The sequence below is a fragment of the Equus przewalskii genome, chromosome 1, assembly GCF_037783145.1.
Source record: "Equus przewalskii isolate Varuska chromosome 1, EquPr2, whole genome shotgun sequence".
NCBI classification, from domain to species: domain Eukaryota; kingdom Metazoa; phylum Chordata; class Mammalia; order Perissodactyla; family Equidae; genus Equus; species Equus przewalskii.
This window is the reverse complement of record NC_091831.1, coordinates 26,611,133-26,633,358: the sequence shown is the minus strand read 5'-3', so window position 1 is coordinate 26,633,358 and position 22,226 is coordinate 26,611,133. Positions and strand designations below refer to the sequence as shown.

General features: G+C 49.5%; 1 protein-coding gene across 6 annotated transcripts in view; it reads right to left on the bottom strand.

Moving 5' to 3' along the window:
* The window catches only part of SH3PXD2A (SH3 and PX domains 2A), a 246,485-nt gene that overhangs the window by 145,914 nt on the left and 78,345 nt on the right, over positions 1-22,226 (bottom strand). For all 6 annotated transcript variants that reach the window (XM_070633632.1, XM_070556688.1, XM_070556678.1 and 3 more), the window contains one exon: positions 12,002-12,077. In XM_070633632.1, the coding sequence (XP_070489733.1) occupies positions 12,002-12,077 (76 nt within the window). The remainder of the gene's footprint in view (positions 1-12,001; positions 12,078-22,226) is intronic.

The window sequence follows — 22,226 nt, the reverse complement described above, 5'->3', positions numbered from 1 at the left end:
AGAGAGAATGTTCTGACTTACAGCTGATGAGGGAGTGTGGCTGGGCCCCGAGTGTCCTCCTGGTTAGGCTGGTGACGGGGACTAGTGGGCTGCACTGTGACTTACACCCCCATCCCCAGGGCGCAAGGAACAGATGCGCAACTCAGGTACGTGCAGGGATGTGAGGCCACTGAACTGGCCCTCATCAAGTTGCCTGTGTGAGGCCTCGTCTCCCCACGCACCTCTAGTTTGGGTCAGAAATTGACTTACCAACGCAGGTTCGGTGGTTTCTGTTATGTGGATGGACTGAACATAACCAAACACCAAGGAGGAAGACCTGAAGACAGAGTCAGCCTATGGAAGGGCTTCACTGGACCTTAAACCAGTGCTTCTCAAACTTTCCTGTACACACAATTGCATGTCGTTAAAATGCAGACTATGACTTAGTGGGTCTGGTGGGGCCAAAACTCTGCATTTCCAACAAGCTCTCAGATGATGCTCATGTTGCTGATCTGCAAACCACATTTTAAGCAGCACACCTTGAAACGCATGAGACTGCATGTAAGACAGCACCCCGGAAAGGATCCCAGAGAGACAGCTAGCTCACCGTTCTGTGTCGAGCCCGATACTAATAATCACCCAGTCACCTTCATGTATTGAGTGCTTACTGTGTGTATCACAGACATTTCATTTGATGCTCTCAATGGCCCTGGGATATTTCACATATGAGGATTATGGTGAAGGTGCAGAGATGTTGAGTAAGCCTAGCCCTGGTCACAGAACTATTGAGAGGCTGAGGCGGGATTAGACTCAGGTTTACCCAGCTCTAAGGCCTCCAGTGCTGAAATGTGATGTTTACCTGCCTCCACCATGGGAAAAGCACAGAGTTTCAACCCAGACAATGAGCACCAAAGAGAAAGCCCAGGGGTGGACCCAGATCTGTCTGAGCCCAAAGACAGGTTCAGATCTGTTGGAACACCATGCTCCAGGGCTGGCAGAGCTGAGAAGTCACACAGCTTCCTTTGGCAATGCAACTTTGGAAATTCTCCCCGGGATCTGCCCAATTTGCTCTCACTAAGGTGAAATCCGGCCCCTTGTGCTCTGGCCTGGGGGGAAACAGAAGGCAGCCCTTGTCCCTCACACCCTGCCCTGAAGGGTAGGGAGGGGCTAGAGCTGCCAGCCAACCCCCACCCACCCCATTCGCTTCCTCCTCTGCCTTCTGAAGGTGCATTCAGGTGAACAGACTCCATCTTCAGGCTGTGCCAGTCCCCTAGGCCCACTGTGGTCTGGAGGCCGGCAGCCTGGCATCTGGGGCCTCCTCAGTGGACATCAGTCCTTGGAACTGTGGAGGTGAAGGGGGAGGAGGGGTTGTCAGGGCCCAGAGCGACTGTACTGCTGGAAGCTAGGCAGCCCCTGGATGAATGGTTCATCAGTTCATATGGGCCTGGGGCGTCTCCAAGACTCAGCTCAGTTCCTGCCAGGGAAGAGCTCTGGCTTGGGGCTCTGTCCTGGGGCCTGGGTCCAGTCGGGGTGACCTTGGACAGCAGCAGAGGGGTCAGGCCAGGGACACTGTGGAGATTTGCCACCAGTGCCCCTCACCTCCTAAGAAGGGGGGCCCTGAGCTCCCTCTCAATGGATCTCAGTGTTCTCCCTGCACCACCCCACCCCCTGCCACCCCCCGCTTCTCCCCACCAAAACCTGGACCCAGAATCCAGAGTGCCCGGTGCCTGGAGGCCCTTGGGGAGGGAAGCTGGTGGTGGGACTCTCCACCACAAAGCATCTTTCATATGCGCCAGAGGCTCCAGCTATCTCAGGGATGAGGGAGGAAGTCATTTCCCTTCACCCCCAGGGAGGAAGTCCAACGTGGGAGTTGGGGGAGGGGTGCTGGGTCTGCCGGCTTGGCCAGGGCTGACCCCACAGAACCGTGGGCATCGTCATTCTTGACCTCTCCCTCAGCCCCGGCTCCAATCCATCAGCAAGGCCTCTTGGCTGTTCCTCTCAAAATACATCTCAGACCTACTTCTCTCCATGTCCACCCCAGGCCAGGCCAGCCTCATCTCCTGCCATGCCTGGCCCACCTCCAACTTGTCTTCCCACTCCACGCTCACTCCCTTGTCCTTCCAGCCTATCTGACACTCATGGGCTGAGGGATCCTTTCAAAACAGAAATCCAATCACGTGACCCCTCAGCCTGAAACCTTTCAGAGCCTCCTCACTGCACACGGGACACATCCTCACCCCTTAGCATGGCCCATGACAACCGCACAGCCTGGCCCTGTGTGGCAGCCACACTGAAAGCCCCCACAGCCTCATCAACCAGGCTGCCCAGGGCGCGCCCAGAGGCCCAGCACCTGCTTCCTTCTCCCGCCTCAGATCCCTCTTGCTGTCCCACCTCTATCACACCTGGGCTCAGGTAACCACCCTGTCAGTCATCTACACTTGAGTGTGAATTTACTGATGCGCCACTGCGAGGGCACAGCAGAGCGTTCTCTCTAAGCATGAAGTGGCAGGATTTGACCCCTGTGAAAGGAGGTTTGGGCATCAGGTTAGGAAACTTTATTTCCAGGGGTGAGGGGTTTGGTGTAGGGGGAGGTCAGAAATGTCACAGAGACTTAAAATTACTGGCATCTGGTGACGGTGCCAACATGCAAGGCGATCCCTGGTTGCTCTAGTTTAACTTCTAGTTAAATTTATTTTATTTATTCAATTTTGTGCCACAGTGATTAGCAAAAGTTATACCAGAATCCAGGACTCTGGGCTCCCAGTTTAGGGCACGTTTTTCTGCACATTAAGTTAAATGGGCTGACTGAGACCATGAAAAGATATGCATTTCTGCTCGGATCAGAGGTTTCTTGGGGAAGATACCCCAGGACATATTCCATTCAGGGCTGAGGATTTGGGGTCCAGGAGGTTGATTCCCTTCTAGAATTGTCTCTAGACAAGGAAGACACATAGCAAGTTGTAAGGAAGTGACCTGACTCTTTCCCTGGTCTTGAAATGTGGGGATGACATGGGGAGGGGTTAGGGGGCCGGATCCACATTTACTTTCAAAAGTAAAAAGACCCCTTGGGTGGCTGCCTCCCTCAGAACTCGTCATTCCCAGTGTGACCCGGCAGCTCTGAAGCTGAGAGCCGCAAAGCTAGTGACCCCGCCAGGCGATCATGGCGTGGGGCCACGGCTGCTCAGTCCCCTCCCCACCATTCAGCCAGATCAGTCATCAAATCTCCCGAAACAAGCTCCTTGCTGCTTCGCAAGTTCTCACAGGCAAGAAAGGGGCAGCGAGAAGTGCAAGGCAGGCTGAAATGCGGTGGGAAGAGCTGAATCAGCACAGGCAGGAAGGGCAGGCAGAGGGCAGGCAGAGGAAACCCCGCGTTTGTGTCCTGTAGCAAAGCCACGGCGAGGAAAGGCAGGCTCACGGCACCAGCTGCTCTCGCTCTACACTTCACCCAGCGTTTGCTATGCTGGTCAATCCGTCTGACAGATGAGGAAACGGACCCTGGAGGCCATGGGACTGGGCCAGAGTCGCACGGCTTATATACGTGAGTGGGGCCCTCTCGTTCCCGGGCAGCTCTGCCACAGGAGACACGCTTGGGAGCTTCTTGCTTCCACAACTCCTGTCTGCCCAGCTCTCCACGGTAACTCAGCCCCCGTCCCCTACCCCGACTTCAAACACACACCCTCAGTCACTCTCAGGTCACTGCCCTTGCTGTCCCCTCAGCCTAACACTCTGGGCCCTGATCTGCCCATGCCTGGCTCCGTGCAGGGGTCACCTCTGCAAAGAGAACTTTTGTGACCACCCAATCTCAGATGCCCCAACCAAGTTACAGGCCACATGACCTCGTTACTTTTCTTTCTGGAACTTATTACTACTGGAAATTGCTCATTTATTTGTTTGCTTTTTTTTTTTTTAAGATTTTATTTTTCCTTCTTCTGTCCAAAGCCCCCTGGTACATAGTTGTATATTTTTAGTTGTGGGTCCTTCTAGCTGTGGCATGTGGGACACCACCTCAGCATGGCTTGATGAGCAGGGCTAGGTCCGTGCCCAGGATCCAAACCGGCGAAACCCTGGGGTGCCGAAGCAGAGTGCACGAACGTAACCACTCGGCCACGGGGCTGGCCCCTATTTGTTTGCTTTCTGACTGCCCCACTGGAAGGTGAACTTCCTGAGAACAGTGACCCAGTCTACCTTGTTCTCAGCGCTATCACCTGTGCCTACTGCTGGGCCTGCACAGAGCAGGTGCTCAATAAACACCCACGGCAGCAGTGAACACACACAGCTCTTCTATGTAGCGTTCAGAACCGGCTGCCGCCAGCAGGCCCCAAGAACTGCCCACCCCAGATTACACAGCGAGAGAGTGATTTTTTGGGGTGGGGGCAGTAATTAGCAAGAGAAGACTCAGCACTTCCAGAGGAGGCTAGAGAAAAGTCACTTTTAAAACAGCACGGGGTGCCTCTCAGGCCTATAATCTCGTCGGTCTTTTTTAAACCCTGGCATTACCAGCAGACTCTAGTTTTCATCCTCCATCACGTAGAAGGTTTGGCTTTTCCTGTTATCCCAGGTCATCACTGGGGCTCTCAGGCCCTCTCCCTTGGGGGCTGCAGTACCTGCCGGGGTCTCTGAGCCACCTGCCTCCCACATAGCTTCCAAGGCCCTTCGCAGAGGGCTTTCCCAGGCTGGCGCCTGGTGGAGACATGCAGAAATGCCTACAACGCACGGCGTGGGCCAGTCTCCTCCATGCCAGGGACCAGGTCTAGCTAAAGACATCCCTTCCCCCTGCTTCCTTCTGCACTGGAACAAACACCGGATCTGCTGCACAGGGCTCTGGGGGAGGGGAGAGGAAGGCCCCAGAGACCAGCTTGCAATTCGCCCAGCACCCTCCTGCACTGCAGCTCCAAACGGCCTCTTCATTAAGGGCTGGTATGTAAACTGGTGAGCTGGTACCAAAGACCAAGGATGCCTGCTGTCCTCTATGTCTGTAAGGTCACGAGGCTGCCTGGAGACTGGCGGCGTCTACCTCGATGATGGTTGTAGGCTCACTTTTCTTCCTAAACTATCTGGCTTCTCCATGACTCATCAGCCCAGGAGTACCTATGGCTATGAGTGGGACTGACTCAGCTATTAGGATGAAGGGGCTTTCTGGAAGCTCAGAGGCCCAGTATCAGCCAGCACAGAGACACAGATGGCTTGTGAGTAGGAGGAGGAGAGACTTTGCAGAGTGAGTTTACCTCTTTCTGCTCTGCTGCCTGGCTTCTGAAGTCCCTCGGTCCCTGGTTGCAGCTGTTTGCTTTTTACATCAGCAGCTACACACTCTACTTCACTCTGTAATGACCATTTCCTCCCAGGGAGCCTCCTTGGGCTGGCAAACGCAGGATGCACAGGAAATCTACTCCAATCCCAGGATGGGCAACAGGAGATGGATTTTCCACAATAGTCTTTTAAAATAAGGCAGAAAGTTCCATGTAAACAGTAGGCTGCCCTGATAGTCTGCTGACCCCATCATGCTTGGTTCAATGTCCTAAAGAACTTCATTTCTGCCCCCAAAGCAGCAGACCCCCGAAAGCACAAGATACACTTGTTGTGAGAGAATTCTCCCTGGTTATCTTGCATTTCTGCATGTCTTTTTAACAAGGCACCAACCGCCTTTTATTCTGGATTATCTTTTCAAAGGTTTGTATAGCAAAGAGCCTTAGAAGACAGAGGCAGTGTCTTGCTCTGGAGTAAACAGCAGGTTTGCACATAACCTTGGGAGATTGGGATAGTGTCTCTCCAGAGCAAAAGGGGTAGGTTTGCTTACTGCCTCTCATAAGAGATGTGGGCTCCCTAAGATGTGGGTTCCTCTCCTATAATGGAACACACTGGCATTCATCTGGGCCCATGGGTGACCCCTATGGGACTGGAGGCAATGGAAATGGATGCAAATGTGCTGATGCTCATGCTGCCTGCTGTGCCGTAATAAAGTCTTTTGTTTCTGACCCTGGAGTCTCGTGTTTTCTACCAGCATCCATGAAATCAGGGTAAGCTAACTTAATTGGCTTGCAAATAGGGCAAAATCTCGCATCTTTCACACTTCTTCAGAGGCATCATTCTGCTCTTATAAGGGTCGATGCTGCTGCCCAATCTCTCAGCTCCAGGTCTGCCGTCTTTCCAGCAAACTCAGAAGCGGCCCCAAATCATAAAAATGGATGTAAATTAAGGAAAGAATAATTACTTTAAAAAAAAAAGTGCTCTGCTTTGCAAAAGAATTTACCACATGCCTCTTTTAAATGATAACATTTAGGACACCTAAAAGATGATGTGATTTGTTCCAAAGAGCTGAATTTGCACAGAAGTTTTCAGAAATATGCCTTAATATAAAACAAAGTTCATCCCTGCTTTTCTCTTGGAAATAGGAATGCCAAGAGGCCAGGCCTGGGAGTGGAGCTTCTCGGGGACTATTGTCAAACCACTGCCTTCTTCCTAAAGACCAACTGGCACGCTTAATAGCATTCTCCACCTCTTTACAATAAAAGTCAATTGCTTGGATCTATAGTCTAGTTAACTGAGTTGTGCCAATACCAATTTCCTGGGTTTGATAATGTACTGTAGTTATGTAAGATATTACCACCAGGGGAGGCCCGGCAATGGGTGTACCACTCAATGGCTACGTGATGGTGGAAAGCGATTTGACCTCTCCTTAAATTGGGAATAAGGCCACCTACCCTGCAGTATGGTGGAGAAATTGGAGGGGAGGAATGTAGAGTACCTAGTATTTTTGCAACATCTTGTGAGTCTATAATCATTTCAAAACAAAAAGTTAAAAAAAAATGCTATGACTTAGGAAACCAAACAGCCAATCTTGTTAGATTCATAATTAAATGAAGACAGTGCTCTGAAAGCCTTGGGGTTCTCCTGTTTGTAATCATATTAAAATAGTAATAAACTAAATGGTTTAACCGCAAGACAAAAAAAATCATTTAGTCAGCACCAGTGACCTCAGCCACTCAATGGCATGAGAGAACCCTTACAGGTCACGTGAGTCCCTATGAGGTTCAGGTCTCTTCCCCGCCCCACACAGTGCACTCCTGAAGCACAAGACAGCAATGGAAGCCAAAGGGACTGCCGGTGGAAACTCCCAGGTCCCTAGCCTGCAAGGGGTGGAGGCGAGAAAGGAGGGGCAAAGACAGTCTAGCTGAGGCTGGCCAAGGCAATGCCTCCCCACCCAAGGAAAGGCCCAGGGCACAGTAGGAAGGATCCCAGCTCTGCCACTTAACGGCCAAGTGGTGGTGGAAAGTGATTTGACTTCTCTCTAAAATGGGGAAAATGCCACTTACTCTGCAGTGAGAACTGGAGAAAAGATCTGTAGAGCGCCTAGTACATGCCCAGGCACATGGTAGGAGGTATGTGTGTATAAGGGAGAATGCCCAATGCATGATCAATCAACAAGTCTTAACAAAGCACCCAGGATGTATCCAGCTCCTTGGGAGAAATTAGAGACAAGTAGATAAGGGCCTTGTCTCAAAGGAAGACCACACAGGTCAGCAAAAAGAGCCGGTGTGTCTCCTTCACTCTCACAGAATGTGGGGTTTGGAGGCCCAGGCAGGCCTGGAGGGAGTCCCTCGCCTTCTCCCTGCCCCCCACCTCTACCCCGCAGGGCACGCAGGCCCTGGATGAACTCTGCCCCTAGAAAACCACTTAGGTTTTCTTTCGCGGGATGCCTTGCTGGAGAACCGCCTGTCCCACGTGGGGTCCATAACTTCCTCTTGCCGTCCCCCACGGGCTCTGCGGGCGTCACAAACGCTGATGGCCTGGGCACAGTAGATTTTCACCCTCAGGGCCCAGAAGGCAGGTTCCAGCCCTGGTGAAAACAACTGTCCTCATTAAGGGCAGTCCCCTTACAAATCTTTATACAGGATTTGATTGATATGTACTGGCTCCCCCTTACCACCTTACCACTTGTTGGTACCACCTTGTAGCCCACACACTGCCCAAGCCTAACCCCCTCTTGAGCAGTACATTCTATCTGTTCCCCAAGAACCAATGGGCACATCTGGGGTAAGCTTCTCCTGGGATGGAGCCTCTGCCTTTGCCCACAGAAGCCCCAGGCCCTCATCACTCTTCAAACCAACAGGCTGACCCTGAACTCAGGCCACACACCACCCAGACATCCCAAAAGCCTATGTCCTAGATGCTAGGACTTAACGGCTCATGTGTGGGATTTTCTGCCAGGATTTGAATGGCAGATGAGCACGCATGTAACCATGTGAGCCGGGATTCCCTCTCCTCTCATTTCGTCTGCCTCCAGCCAGCCAAACTTCTACGGCCCCCAGCCACGAGCACGCGGCCAGACGGGCCACAGCCCAGCAGCTGGCCTAGCACTCCAAACACCCCCTCAGCCTCCACACCTGGGCGGCAGAACCGCACATCCCGCCGCAGCATCTGAAGCTAAAACTGAGACTCTTCTGGAGATAACAGGTACTCTCTGCTTCCTCCCCTTGGGTTTTCCTTGCTCTGAAATGCCAGGCAAGGCAGAGGATTGGCAGAGCTGTTCCCGAGGCTGGCTGCTCACCCTCCTGGGGTGGTAAGAGTGAAGGCTGCTAGGTTCCTTGGTGTGTCTGAACTCTCTGAGGTTCTGCTGGGTCACACCTGCCAGGGCTGAGCCGGGGGAATCAGCAGGTGACCATAGCCACCCTCCCCAAAGGCAGGGAGCTGGAAAAAGAGGCTCTAGCTGGTGTTAGGTAAGACGATAGATCTGTGGTGCTCTTACCGGCTGATGCTCCCACCCCTCACAGCTGTGGGTGTTGGTGGCAAGGGCTCACAGCTGTCCCCAAGATGGGACAACTCTGTGGTGCCATCGGCCCTCCACAGCTCCCTGTGGGATCAGGCTTGGGTGAGACTTAGGTGACCCCACAGCTCTGCCCAGCATCTTCCCCACCCTGTCCTGCTTCTGTTGCTGCTATAGGATGTGCACCCGAGAGCAGCCCTCAAAGGTCACTTGCATAAGAGTCCTCGGCTCAGGCTCTGCGTGGAGGGAACCTGACCTGACAGGCAACGCTCACCACTGCCCTCCTCTGAGACCCTCTCCTTCTGCGGGACCCCCTTTGATTCAGGGTGGAGGGGTGGGCTGGGAACGCTGATGCCCACTCAGCCCTCACTTGCTTGGTTCTGATTATGTCGGGTTGTTTTTCCTCAATTTTTTTCCTTCCTATACAAGCTAAGGAGTGAGTAGAGTATGAAAGGGTTAAGGTAGTTTCGGGGGTGGAGGAGGGGACAGGAACAGGGCCTGGGAGCCCCATGGTGGGATTCCAAATGGCCAGCAACATCCATTCTGAAGTCCTGGAAGGCCAGAAGGCCAGAGCTCTGAAGTGAGAACCCCACGGAAGGAAGGGGAGCAAAGCAGGGGAAAAGGAAACTTCCTTTAGGGTGGGATGGGAGAAGGGGCCAGTCAACCTCACTCCTCTAGACAACATCACCCACTATGTACAGGTCACATCTACAAGGGGGCTGGAAGGTGTCCCTATGCTTGCCTTTTCCCAGGAGCTGGGGGTGGCATGAGGGCAAGTGACATTTTTTATTAATAGTTGCCATTTATTGAGCGTTTAGTACAGGAAAGGCACTGTGCAAAGCACTTTACACAATTCTTTTAATCCTCACCACAGTCCTACAAGAGGAAACTGAAGTTCAGAGAGGTCCTCGGTCCTGCAGCATCTGTTGGGTTATCCTCTGCTGGGGTAGCTGCTGTGGGGGGGAGCTGTAGCCCAGAAGTCAGGAGATAAGAGTTCTGGCTTTGGCTCCACTTTCTGGCTGTGTGGTCTATGCACGTCTATTAGCTTCGCTGGGCCTCAGTTTCCTAGCCAGTAAAATGGGGATAATAACCTCACTGGGGGATCAAACGAGATTATGTACATGAGTGTGCTGTGCTAAGCATGGGTCAGGAACTGGTAATAACAAGGGCTAACATTTCTTTAGGTCCTCCTAGAGGCTAGACACAATTCTAAGCACCTGAGACGTATTAATTCATTTTATCCTTACAACAGCCCTATGAAGTAGATACTATTATCATCTCTCTTGTCCAGATGGGAAAACTGAGGCACAGAGAAGTCAGTACAACTGGTAACCGACAGAGCCAGGGTTTCCAGGGTGAAGCCAGGCAGTATGAGGGCCAAGACAGTGGATGGTGGCAGCAGGGCATAAGCCTTCATGGCCCCTTCAGCCCCACCATCCTTCGAGCTCAGCTCTAGACCCCCCTTTCAGGAGGCCTTTGCTGCCTTCCTCAGCTCACAGTGAGCTCCTTCTCCAGTCCAACCTGGAATTTCACAGTGGGAGAGAGGGGCCCAGCCTGCCTCAACTGGTTCTCTGATTAGGAAGGAGGTCTGTCTCGCTCACTAGCCCGAGGGTTCCTTCAATGAAGGAAAGAAATCCCAATCTCCCCTGAGTCACAGGTTGGCCAGCCCCCACCCCAGGCACTCATTCCTGGGCAAAGAGGCAGCCTTCATGCCCCCAGGCCAGGCCCACCTCCGGCAGCAGGGCACCACACTGCTTCCTGTTGGCTCTGGGACCCTGTGTCCACAGCATCCCAGCTGGGCTCCCAGGCCCTTGGTGGGCAGAGCATCTGGGCTGTACTGGAGCAGTGTCTAAGGTCATTACAAACCTGGATGTTGGACATTCCAAATTCCCTCGGGACTCAGAGCAAAGGCAGGCAGGGCATGAAAATCCCCTGCATTTATTTAGGCCAGGAATGGAGAAGCAGTTATCCACCTCTGCAGAAGGAGCCCAGGGCTCAGATTCCCTACACCGTCACTGACTGGCGCTGGTCTTGCCCAAACTGTAGGATTTAGCTCTTCCTTGTAGCTAAATTAATTCTCTTCCAAAGTTAGCATACAACTCAGAGGCCAGGCAGCAATGCATGCTCTTGCCTTTCGCTGCTTTTGCGGAGCGGGGTTGGTGAGGAGCACGTTTCAAGGATGGACTCCTGTCTGAGGGGGGTGCCCCGAGGTATGCTTTCAAGTCAGCAAGTTGGTACTAACCCCAGGCTGGCAGTGTTCCAGGGATTAACGAGATGCAGACTTGCTTCTTGCAAAGGTCCAACTGATCACCATCATCCTCGAGGCTGGCCTGTGGAGGTCTAGGCCCAGCAACAACTGAGGGCGAAGGAACCTCCCCTGGGAACCAGCCCAGCCCACTGGCTTGGGGAGAAGCAGGGGATGCGGAGAGCAGGGGGCAGCATCGCACACGTGGTTCAGGGCAAAGAGCCCAGAGTGGAGCTGCAGACCTGAGTTCACGTCTCAGCTCTGCCACTTTTATGGGCCGTGACTTAGCGTCTCTGAACCCCAACATCTTTGTCCCTCGAGCACAAATTATAACACACACATCAGCACGGAGATTTATAGATGGTGACAAATAAAAAAGCACTTGGTAAGTTATAAATCCCTAGACCAACTGAAGACATCACAGTAAGATCAGGTTATGACACACCCGAGAAGTCTTCTTCTAAATTACACAACATAATCAAATGCCTTAAACATGTTCTAAAACGGCGTGGTGGTTAATGGCTTCTATGGCCAGACGGACCTGGGTTCACACCCTGACTGCCAACTCACAGGCAGAGATGTGTTAAGCGCTCAGAGCCTGGGCCGAGGACTCGCGGAGACGGGACAGGGCAGTGTGCTCCATTTAATGGCCCCCATAATTACAGTGGGAGCAGTGCGAAGACATCAGCCTGCAGTTCTTCATCTTTTCAAAGGAGAACTTGATCTCTCTATGCTTTTTGTAAAAAAGAAACCAAAGTCCAAAAGCTTGAGAAACTCTTCAGAAGTTACACAGCCCAGGGCCAGCAGAGAAGGCCCAGAAAGCTGGGAGAGGCCCCTGTGAGGACAGTGGCTTCCAAAATTAGGGGCTTCCGATCTCCTGGGGAGTTGTTAATATGCAGATTCCTAGGCCCACTCTGCCCAGAATTTCTGGCTTAGTAGTCAGCCTTTTCTTGGCCTAAGGAAAGCCCCTCCCCAGGTTGCCCCCCATCCCATCAATGGGTCCATCCAAAGCTTACCTGGAAGGAAGGGGATGATTCTCTGCTTGGGGTCCTTTTGGCCACCTTCGATGGGAAACTTATCCAAAAGCTGCATCTGAGAAGCAAGACAGACAGAGGGACAGGATTCAGAAGACTGCAACGGCCCTCAGCATCCCTTCCCCACTTCACTCGGCTGCTCCAGGGCCCTGGCGTCCTCACATGGATGAGTGATGCCTCAAATCCCTCATTTCACAGACGATTAACAAACCACATGGGGCATGAGAGAGAGGAGGCCAGAGCTCTCTATGCATCAAAGCGGGTGTCTGAACAGCCTCAAGGAGGGTGAGGGCATAGGTGGGGGCGTCTGGAGATGCCCTCCAAGCAAGACCACGGTAGGCACCAGTAGGCTTTCAGGCCAGGCTGCAGGTGGGGTTTCCAGAGGCTTCTTTGGACCCAGTTTCTTTCATATATCATGTGCTGGGTGAGCCCTTCAGCCACTCGTCATCCCAAACCCTCCTGGGCCAGGACAGGAGAAGGCCCCACCTGATACTTCAGACAGACCACCCACCTTCCAGAACCACTCTGCGGAAACAGACCCAGATGTTATTTTAATTGCAAAAACCAAATCCAGCCCATTGCCCCGAGTGCTGGAAGCCCCCTCCTCCATCTCCCACCTTCCTACCCTGAGATCGTTGTTTTTCCAGGGACAGACCCACTGGAAGAGTTTCCAGGGTTCTGGTGGAACAACTGTTTTTTTCTTCTGCTATTCAGGGCTGAAACTCTGCACAAACTGGAAAAACACACAGGAGACAGGATGGACGAGGCCACGGCCCCGGTGCGTGTGGTTAATCTCCCTTCCAAGGCAGAGGCGGGAGCTGGGGTGGAGTGGAGAGCGCAGGATCTAGGCCTGCTGCCCAGCTGTGTGGCCCTGGGCAAGGCGGGGAGGCTGTCTGAGTGGGGCCTCCTTGGTAAAATGAGGAAGATCAGTCACATGATATCTGAATCCCATTCCTGCCTTCAAACATTGATGGAGCACCTACTCAGAGCTCTGGGGGCTGAGAAAACTGCGGTAAAGAAAGGAGACAAAGTTCCTGTCCTCAGGGAGTTCACATTCTAGTGGAGGAGACAAACAGTAAACAAATAAACACGCACTATGTCGGGGCGATAAGTGCTATGAAGAAAAATGAAGTAGGACAAGGTGTTGGAGCAGAATAGGGCTTGTTATGTATATACACGAGGAGGGCCTTACGAATCAGATGGCCATTCAGCAGAGACCCACAGGAGGTGAGTAAGCAAATCACACTGGAAGGGGAGAATGTTCCAGGCAGGGGAAACGAGAAGTGCAAAGAGCCTGAGAAGGTCAGTGCGGCTGGAGTGGAGCGAGCGAGGGGCTGAGGTATAGGCAGTGAGATCCCAGAGGCAGGCCGGATGGTGGAGAGCATGGCTCTCGCTACAGGGTGGTGAGTGGTGAATGTGCCACAGGGCGGAACAGGCAGACCAGTCAGGGGCCCATTGATGGTAGCCTGGACCAAAGCACCAGCATTGGAGGGAGTGACAAGTGGATTCAGGCTCGAGTTTACATGTGCGCGTGCATGTGCGCATATATTCCCACTTGCCGACCCCTCTAACACATGATTTTAGGATTCTCTCTTGCACAATCATTATCCAACAGACACAGGCTATTTAGAGCCCACACGTGAAGGGTGGGTCCTTGTCGGATCCCATTCAAAACAAGACAGAGACTGCACGATTATTAACTTTCACTTCCCTGAATACAGACTGAAATTTAAGAAAAGCTGGCTCATGAGTTTTCAAATCCTAACGTTGTTAAGTCCATCTCTCAAACATTTAATAACTGCCTGCTACATGCAAATCCAGCCACTGGGCCAGAACACTATAAACTTGTACTCAGGATTTTTTTAATTAATAAATTTTCAAATAAATCCTACACAGAGTAGAACTCTTATTTTCTCCTTTTCCCATTTTCCTCGCCCACATTCTCTTTGGTAAATTTTATTCCTATATTACAGAAGGATTCATGTTCACTGAGGGAAGAAACTAGAAATGACAGAAGCAGTGGGTGGTCAAGTGGAGAACAAGAATCCCTCATAATCCCTCGCCCTGAAAAAAGCGACATTAATATTTTGGGATACAGATCCCTTCCAGACATTGTTCCGTACACGTAAATAAAACGAGCTCATTGATTCTCTTCACTATAAAATGAGCATTTTTCCATGTCAATGAATACTTCCATATCTACATTCTTAGTTGTGACACAGACTGTCAACGTTGGGATGAACCACAGTTTATTTACCTACTCCCCTCCTGCTGGACATTCTGGCTACTCCTGAATTTTCACTGGCACAGGTAATATTGTACTGAACACCCTTCTCGTGCATCTATGCCCACTTCCTTAATACTTTTTCTATTTTTATTTCATTTTGTTGAAATCTATGCATATTTGTAGGTGTCTTAAATCTTCTCTGGAAGATTGAGAATAGATAGATGGATAACTAGTATGTGGAGGCCAGGCTGAGGGCCTCTGAGGCCATAGAATTTCTGAGGGACGGTACAGAGATGTCTGAGGAGAGAGCAGGCCCAGCAACATGCACCATTGTGGAGTGATTGCCCTCATCAAGCCGCTTATCTCCTGAAACACAGTGGCCAGCTGTGCCCAACAAGCTGTGGGACTTGAGCTGGGGCTCGAAGGAGTCAGGCTACAGAAACTTTCAATTTCCTATCAGCTCTGACATACATTTGTTCTCTGACTCCTAAATTCCTTCTCAGACCTAAGATTCTGAGACTCTCACTAATACCGCGTAGGGAACGTGGTGCCAAGAGGAGCGGGCAGGCGCAGGCAGGATTCATGCCTTCACTCCTTTCCTCCAAAAACATTTGCTGGGTGCTTTCTGGACGTCAGGCCTCTGTTACGTGCTAGAAATAAGTTAAATCACAGTCTTTACACCAAGAAGCTCACAGTCGAGGTCTAGAGCAGGGCTTCACAGCCTTCAGCACGCGTACGAAGCACCTGCCAACATGTTAAAATGCAGGTTCTGACTCAGCAGGTCCGGGCAGCGGCCCAAGATCCTGCATTTCTACCAAGCTCGCAGGTGATGCTGAAACTGCTGGTCCACGGACCACACTCAGCAGCAGAGCTCTAGAGCTGTGCTGTCCTATACGGCAGTCACCAGCCACATGTGGCTGTTGAAATGTGGCCCGTCCAAATTGAGATGTGCTGTAAGTGCAAAATATGCACCGGGTTTCAGAGCCTCAGCACGAAAAAAAAAAAAGAATATGAGGTCAGCCCGTTGGCATAGTGGTTAAGTTTGCACGCTCCACTTCGGTGGCCCAGGGTTCATGGTTTCGGATTCTGGGCACAGATCTACACACCACTCATCAAGCTATGCTGTGGCAGCGTCCCACATACAAAAAGTAGAGGAAGATTAGTGCAGACATTAGCTCAGAGACAGTCTTCCTCAAGCAAAAAGAGGAAGATTGGCAACAGATGTTAGCTCAGGGCCACTCTTCCTCACCAAAAAAAAATATGTATATACGTATGAAATGTGTCTGACAACTTGGTTGTATTGATTGCATGTTGAAATATTAATATCTTAGATATATCAGGTTAAATAAAAATATTTTAGGGGCTGGCCGAGTGGTGCAGCAGTTAAGTGTGCACATTCCACTTCAGCGGCCCAGGGTTCACCAGTTCGGATCCCAGGTGCAGACATGGCACCACTTGGCAAGCCATGCTGTGGTAGGCGTCCCACATATAAAGCAGAGGAAGATGGGCATGGATGTTAGTTCAGGGCCTGGTTTCCTCAGCAAAAAGAGGAGGATTGGCAGCAGTTGTTAGCTCAGGGCTAGTCTTCCTCAACAACAAAAAATTTTTTTTTTAATAATTTCACCTGTTTTCTTTTACATTTTTAAGTGGCTAGTAGAAAATTTAAAATTACATAGGTGGTTCATATTCTATTTCTATTTGACAGGCTGTTATAGGGCAAGATGGTTCTTGAAGTGTAGTTTGAAGTCTGCATATATAAGAATCATCTGGGTGGGGGCGTGTTTGTCAAAAATGCAGTTTCCTGGGCCCTACCTGGAAGTTTGTGAAGCTTTGCTCTGGTGCTAGAGACAGACAAGCAAGCTCTGGAGTGACAGGAATGGAGAGGACATAAGAACAGCATCCTGTGGGAGCTGAAGGAGGAAGTCGGGGAAGGCTTCCTGGAGGAGGTGAGGTCAGCTCTGTCTTGGCAGAGTGAGGACGGTCACGTTCCCTGGGCCTCCTCTGCCAAAGAACAGTCTAAATTCCCTCAATGGATTCATGTGTCTCCTGGAAGACAGGGGCCATCTAACAGCTCTGCAGATCTGAGTTTTCCCTCAAAAGGCCTGTGGGAGGATGCTTTGCAGCTGGCCTCTCTCTCGCCTCATTCTCCTTCTGTAACAGATTTTCCTCTTCCCCTACTTCTGGCTTATTCTGGGCCCCCTGAGGCCAAGACAAGCCCATTGCTGAGAGTACAGGTCCTGTGCAGAGCCACGAGCCTGCCCGCCTCCACCTCTTGCCCACGCTTGTCACATAATCCCACCACCATGGCTGAGCCAACAGAGCCCAGTGGCTGCCCTCCCATCATCCCCAAGGCCCATGGCCACAGGAAAAGGAAGCACCACTAACCAGGTGCCAGTGACATTTCTCTGCCCACAGGTCACCTCTCAAAGACAGCCAATCCCCTGGCTTAGACTCCACAGCAAACCCAAGTAAGGCAGTCCAGCTGAGTTTCCTCCATGTGGGGGGCTCGCAGATGGCACCGTTCAGCGTCCTGGCCCGCGCACGGTATGGCAGGGTGGTGGGCAGTGGAAGAAACATCTGGGGCCATGTCTGCTATACGATCCGAATGTCACTCCACCTAGGGGGCCAGGTGGGCCGTAAAGAGGGTCTGTAACCTGGTCGGTGCCCCATTGGCAGGGCTGGGTTTGAGAGACAGGACTCACTGAGGGGGTCTGAGGGGCGCTGTCTCACGAAGCCCTGTCCGCTTCCGTGAGGAGGAAGCCTGGGTGCGTGGGCAGTGAGGAAGGAAGCCCCCGCCCAGCAGGGACTTCTGCTGTGGCCACCTTTTCAGGCAGGAAGTGGGATCCTCCTGTCACTCCAGCGAGGGCCTGACTCGGGCTGGAGGAGCAGCAGGGCCAGCTGCCAGGGTCCTTCTTAGAGTGAGAGGCATCTGGCTCATGCAGCCCTTTGCAGCCACATCAGGCCTTCGCAGTGCGCAGAGGACGCCAAGCTGTTTATCTAAGGGGCGGATGGTGTGAGAGATACAGGACAGCCCGGCTGCAGGAGCTGGCCCCAGCCAGAGAAAGCTGATTCGGCAGCTCTTCTTGGGCAGGGCTTCGCGGCAATAAACACTGGGGAGAGAGAAGGGTGGGCCCCAAGCCCAGCTGGGGCACATCTGTAACCCAAGAGGCCGACTCCTCGCCCTTTGGAGAGGGTGGAGTTCCCAGCTTTGGGGCCCCAATCCTTGTGACCATTCCCAGCTCAGGAACAAAGGGAACATTACTAAAACAGACTGGTGGGGTCCCTGACCCAGAAGTCCCTTTACAAAGAGGCAAGGCTGGGGCTGGCCCTGTGGCCAAGTGGTTAAGTTCATGCGCTCCACTTCGGCGGCCCAGGGTTTTGCTGGTTCGGATCCTGGGTGCGGACATGGCACTGCTCATCAAACCATACTGAGGCAGCATCCCACATGCCACAACTAGAGGGACCCACAACTAAAAATACACAACTATGTACCGGGGGGCTTTGGGGAGAAAAAGGAAAAATAAAATCTTTAAAAAAACCCCAGAAACCTTGGCATTTGTTCGTCCACTCTACTGACTGGGGGCTTATCAGTCCCTGTGTTAGATGCTGGGGACACAGCAGGGAGAACCACAGAGACAGAGGGACAACAGTGATATGTGTGGCTTTTCTTAAAATTCTTGTTCTTTGTGGCCTGAAGTCTACTTCCCTGTTCCCTTCCTTCTTTGATGGCCATATCATGCCACATCTGCTGCAGGAAGCCTTCTTTGACCTTCCCAGCCTAAGGTCATACCACTTTCCTTTGAATTCTGACAGCACGCCTGGTTTCTATTCCCTATCTCAGTCCTTCACACAGGCCTCCGGGATTTTTTGGTACAAGTTCACCTCATTGCCCTCCCCTTCAGTGGTCTTGGTGTCCTTGCAGAACATCAGTTCACGACAAATGTATGGATTTATTCCTGAACTCTCAATTCTATTCCTCTGATCTCTATGTCTATCCTTACGTCCGGACCACATCATCTTGATTACTGTAACTTTGTATTAAGTTGTTTTCTTTTTAAATAGACTTTACTTTTTAGACCACTTTTAGGTTCCCAGCAAAACTGAGCAGAAAGTACAGACGGTTCTCAGAGACCCTCTGACCCCACACACTCCTGGTCTCCCCCCACCGTCAAAATCCCAGACCAGAGTGGCACCTCTGCTACAACTGATGAACCTACATTGATACATAACTATCACCTGAAGTCCACAGTTTACTTCAAGGTTCATTCTTGGTGGTGTTCATTCTATGGGCTTAGACTACAATGACACATATCTATCATCACAGTATCATATAGAGTAGTTTCACTGCCCTAAAAGTCCTCTGTGACCCACCTGTTCATCCCCTTCCTCGTAGCCCCTGGCAACCACTGATACTTTACTATCTCCATGGTTTCACCTTCTCTAGAATATCATATATTTGGAGTTATACAATATGTAGGCCTTTCACACTGGCTTCTTTCACTTCTTTCACGATATGCATTTAAGGTTCCTCCATGTCTTTTCATGGCTTGATAGCTCCTTTCTTTATAGCGGTGAATAATAGTCCATTATCAGGATGTATTACAGTTTATTTATCTATTCACCTACTGAAAGAGATCTTGGTTGCTTCCAAGTTTTGGCAATTATGAATAATGCTGCCATAAATATCCATGCGCAGGTTTTGGGGTGGACATAAGTTCCAAATTCCTTTGATTAAATAACAAGGAGGGTGATTGCTGAATCATATGATAAGAGTATGTTTAGTTTTATAAAAAACTCTCAAACTGTCTTCCAAAGTGGCTGTGCCATTTTGCACCCCAACCAGCAATGAATGGGATTTCCTGTAGCTCCACATCCTTGCCAGCATTGGGTATTGTCAGTGTTTTGGATTTTCACCATTCTAATATAGATAGTTAGCGGTATCTCATTGTTTTAATTTGCAATTCTCTAATGACATATGATGTTGAGCATATTTTCACATGTTTATTTGCATCTATATATCTTTGGTGAAGTGTCTGTTAAGATCTTTGCCTATTGATTAATAAGGTTGTTCATTTTCTTATTGTTGAGTTTTAAGAGTTCTTTGTATATTTTGCATAATGGTCATTTATCAGATATGTCTTTCGCAAACATTTTCACCCAGTCTGTGGCTTGTCTTGTCATTCTCTTGATGTGTTAAGTTTTGACATCAGGAGGTGTGAGTCCTCCAACTTGGTTTTTCTTTTTCAGGATTGTTTTGGCCATTTGGAGTCCCCTGAATTTCCATATGAATTTTGGGATCCGACTGTCAATTCCTGCAAAGAAGCCAGCTGAGATTTGGTAGGAATGCATAGAACCTGTAGATGAATTTGTGGCGTTCTGCCATCTTAACAATATTAAGTCTCCCAATCCCTGAACATGGGATGTCTTTCCATTTACTTAGTAACATTTTTATTTTCAAGTCTATTTTGTCTGATATTAGTATAACCACTACAGCTCTCTTATTTTCTAGTATAACATTTGAATCCCTTTAGTGATTTTTTTTCACTATATTTTTGAGTTATTTCTTAATGGTTGCTCTAGGGCTTACAGTATACATCTCACCTTATCAAAATCTACTTTAGATTTATACTAATTTAATTCCAATAAGATTTAGAAACATGCCTCCTATATCGCTATATTTTCTCCCTCTCTTTTGTACTATTATTGTTATACATATTACACTTATATATGTTACAAACCCAGTAATTGTTATAATTACTACAGTAGCCCTAGACTGGCAGCTGGGGGGAGAGGGAGCCCTGGGTCCTGGGTAGCACAGGCCAGGAGCAGAGCTTCTGTGAAGCTGAGAAAGCGGGAGGAAGGATCAGGTCGTGGCTCAAACGCCATAAACGCTTGCCATTCTTACTGAAATTTAATAGATTTTCTTAAGTAAATATTTCTCCATTTGCTATATGTATGTATGCCCTTAGAACAATTTCCAGAGACCTTAATTTAAAAAAATTTTTTTTCACCATTTATGGTTGTTTCACTGGGGAGAGTCCACGGAGCTCATCATGCAGCCCTTCCAGAAGGGCTCGCCTTTCATGTTTCCTCTCTGTCCCCTGACCCCAGGGTGCCCAGCCCAGTGGGGCAGGGGTCATCACACCCTTGGTGTATAGTGGTTCTCAAAATGCTGGCACAACTCGGAACTTTCCATGAAGATATAAAAACAATAGATTTGGGAGGGCCTAGACAGCACCACTAAAACAATTATTAGCAAATCCTTTTTTTGGGAGGGGTGCAGCAGAATTCTCTGTTCAAATGAAATCTAATATCAAACTTCAATACATAATTTTTGGAGGTATAGATATCCTTTCATTCCAGAACAATCTGTTGGAAAACTATCCTTTTCCCATTTGAATTACATTAACTCCTTTGTCAAAAAAGCAATTAACTATGTGTGTATGGGTCTACTATTTCTGGACTCTCTATGCTGTTCCATTGATAGATAATATATAACCTGACACCAACACCATCCTTTCTTGATTACCATAGGTTTTTGGTTAAGTCTTGAAATCAAACTTTTTCTTCTTTTTAAAAATCGTTTGGGTCCTTTGAATTTTCAAACACATTTTAGAATAAATTGGTTAATTTCTACAAAAATAAAAGCCTCCTGGGTCGGCCTGGTGGCACAGAGGTTAAGTTTGCACGTTCTGCTTCTCGGCGGCCCAGGGTATGTGGGTTTGGATCCTGGGTGCAGATATGGCACTGCTTGGCAAAAGCCATGCTGTGGTAGGCGTCCCACGTATAAAGCAGAGGAAGATGGGCATGGATGTTAGCTCAGGCCCAGTCTTCCTCAACAAAAAAAAGCCTCCTCGGATTTTTTTATTGGGATTGCATTGACTATAGATCAATTTAGGAAGAATAGCTATCTTAACAATATTGAGACTTCCAATCTACAAACACGGTAAATCTTTCCATTTATTTAGATCTTTCAATTCATTCAGCAATGTATTATAGTTTTGTTTTGTTTTGTTTTTGAGGAAGATTAGCCCTGAGCTAACATCTGCTGCCAATCCTCCTCTTTTTGCTGAGGAAGACTGGCCCTGAGCTAACATCCGTGTCCATCTCCCTCTATTTTATATGTGGGATACCTACCAAAGCATGGCTTGCCAAGCAGTGCCATGTCCGCACCCAGGATCCCAACGAGCAAACCCCGGGTCCGCCAAAGCGGAACATGTGAACTTAACCGCTATGCCACTGTGCTGGCCCCTATATTTTGATACTATTATTAATGGTGTTTTAAAATTTTACTTTCCAATTGCTTGCTGCTAGTATACAGAAATACAATTGATTTTTGTATATTAACCTTGTATCCTGCAACTTTGTTAAAATTACTTATTAATTCAAGTAGGTATTTTTGTCTTTTGCAGATTCCTTAGTGTTTTCTACACAATTGTGTCAGGGAAAAAAAAAAAAGACAGTTTCCCTCTTCTTTTGCCCAATTTGGATGCCCTTTCTTTTCTGTCCTCCCTTATTTCAATGACTAGAATGTCCAGCACAATGTTGAATAAAAGAGGTAAAAGAGAACAACCTTGCCTTACTCCAGTCTTAGGAGGAAAGCACTCAGTCTTTGACCATGGAGTATGACCACAGTGGCAGAATTTTGTAGCTGCTCATGTTGAGGAAATTTCCTTTGATTTCTAGTTTACTGAGTTACTACCATTATTATTATTATAAATGAGTGCTGAATTTCGTCAAATGCTTTTGCTGAATCTATTGGTACAACTGTTTTCTCCTTTCTTTTGCTAATGTGGTGAACTGCACTGATTGGTTTTGGAACGTTGAACCAAACTGCATTTTTTAGATAAACCCTACTCGGTTGTGATGTATTATCCTTTTATATACTGCTTGACTTGATTTCCTTATATCTTTGTGACGGATTTTGCATCTCTGTCCATGATAGATATTATTCCGATATTTTCTTTTCTTATAATGTTC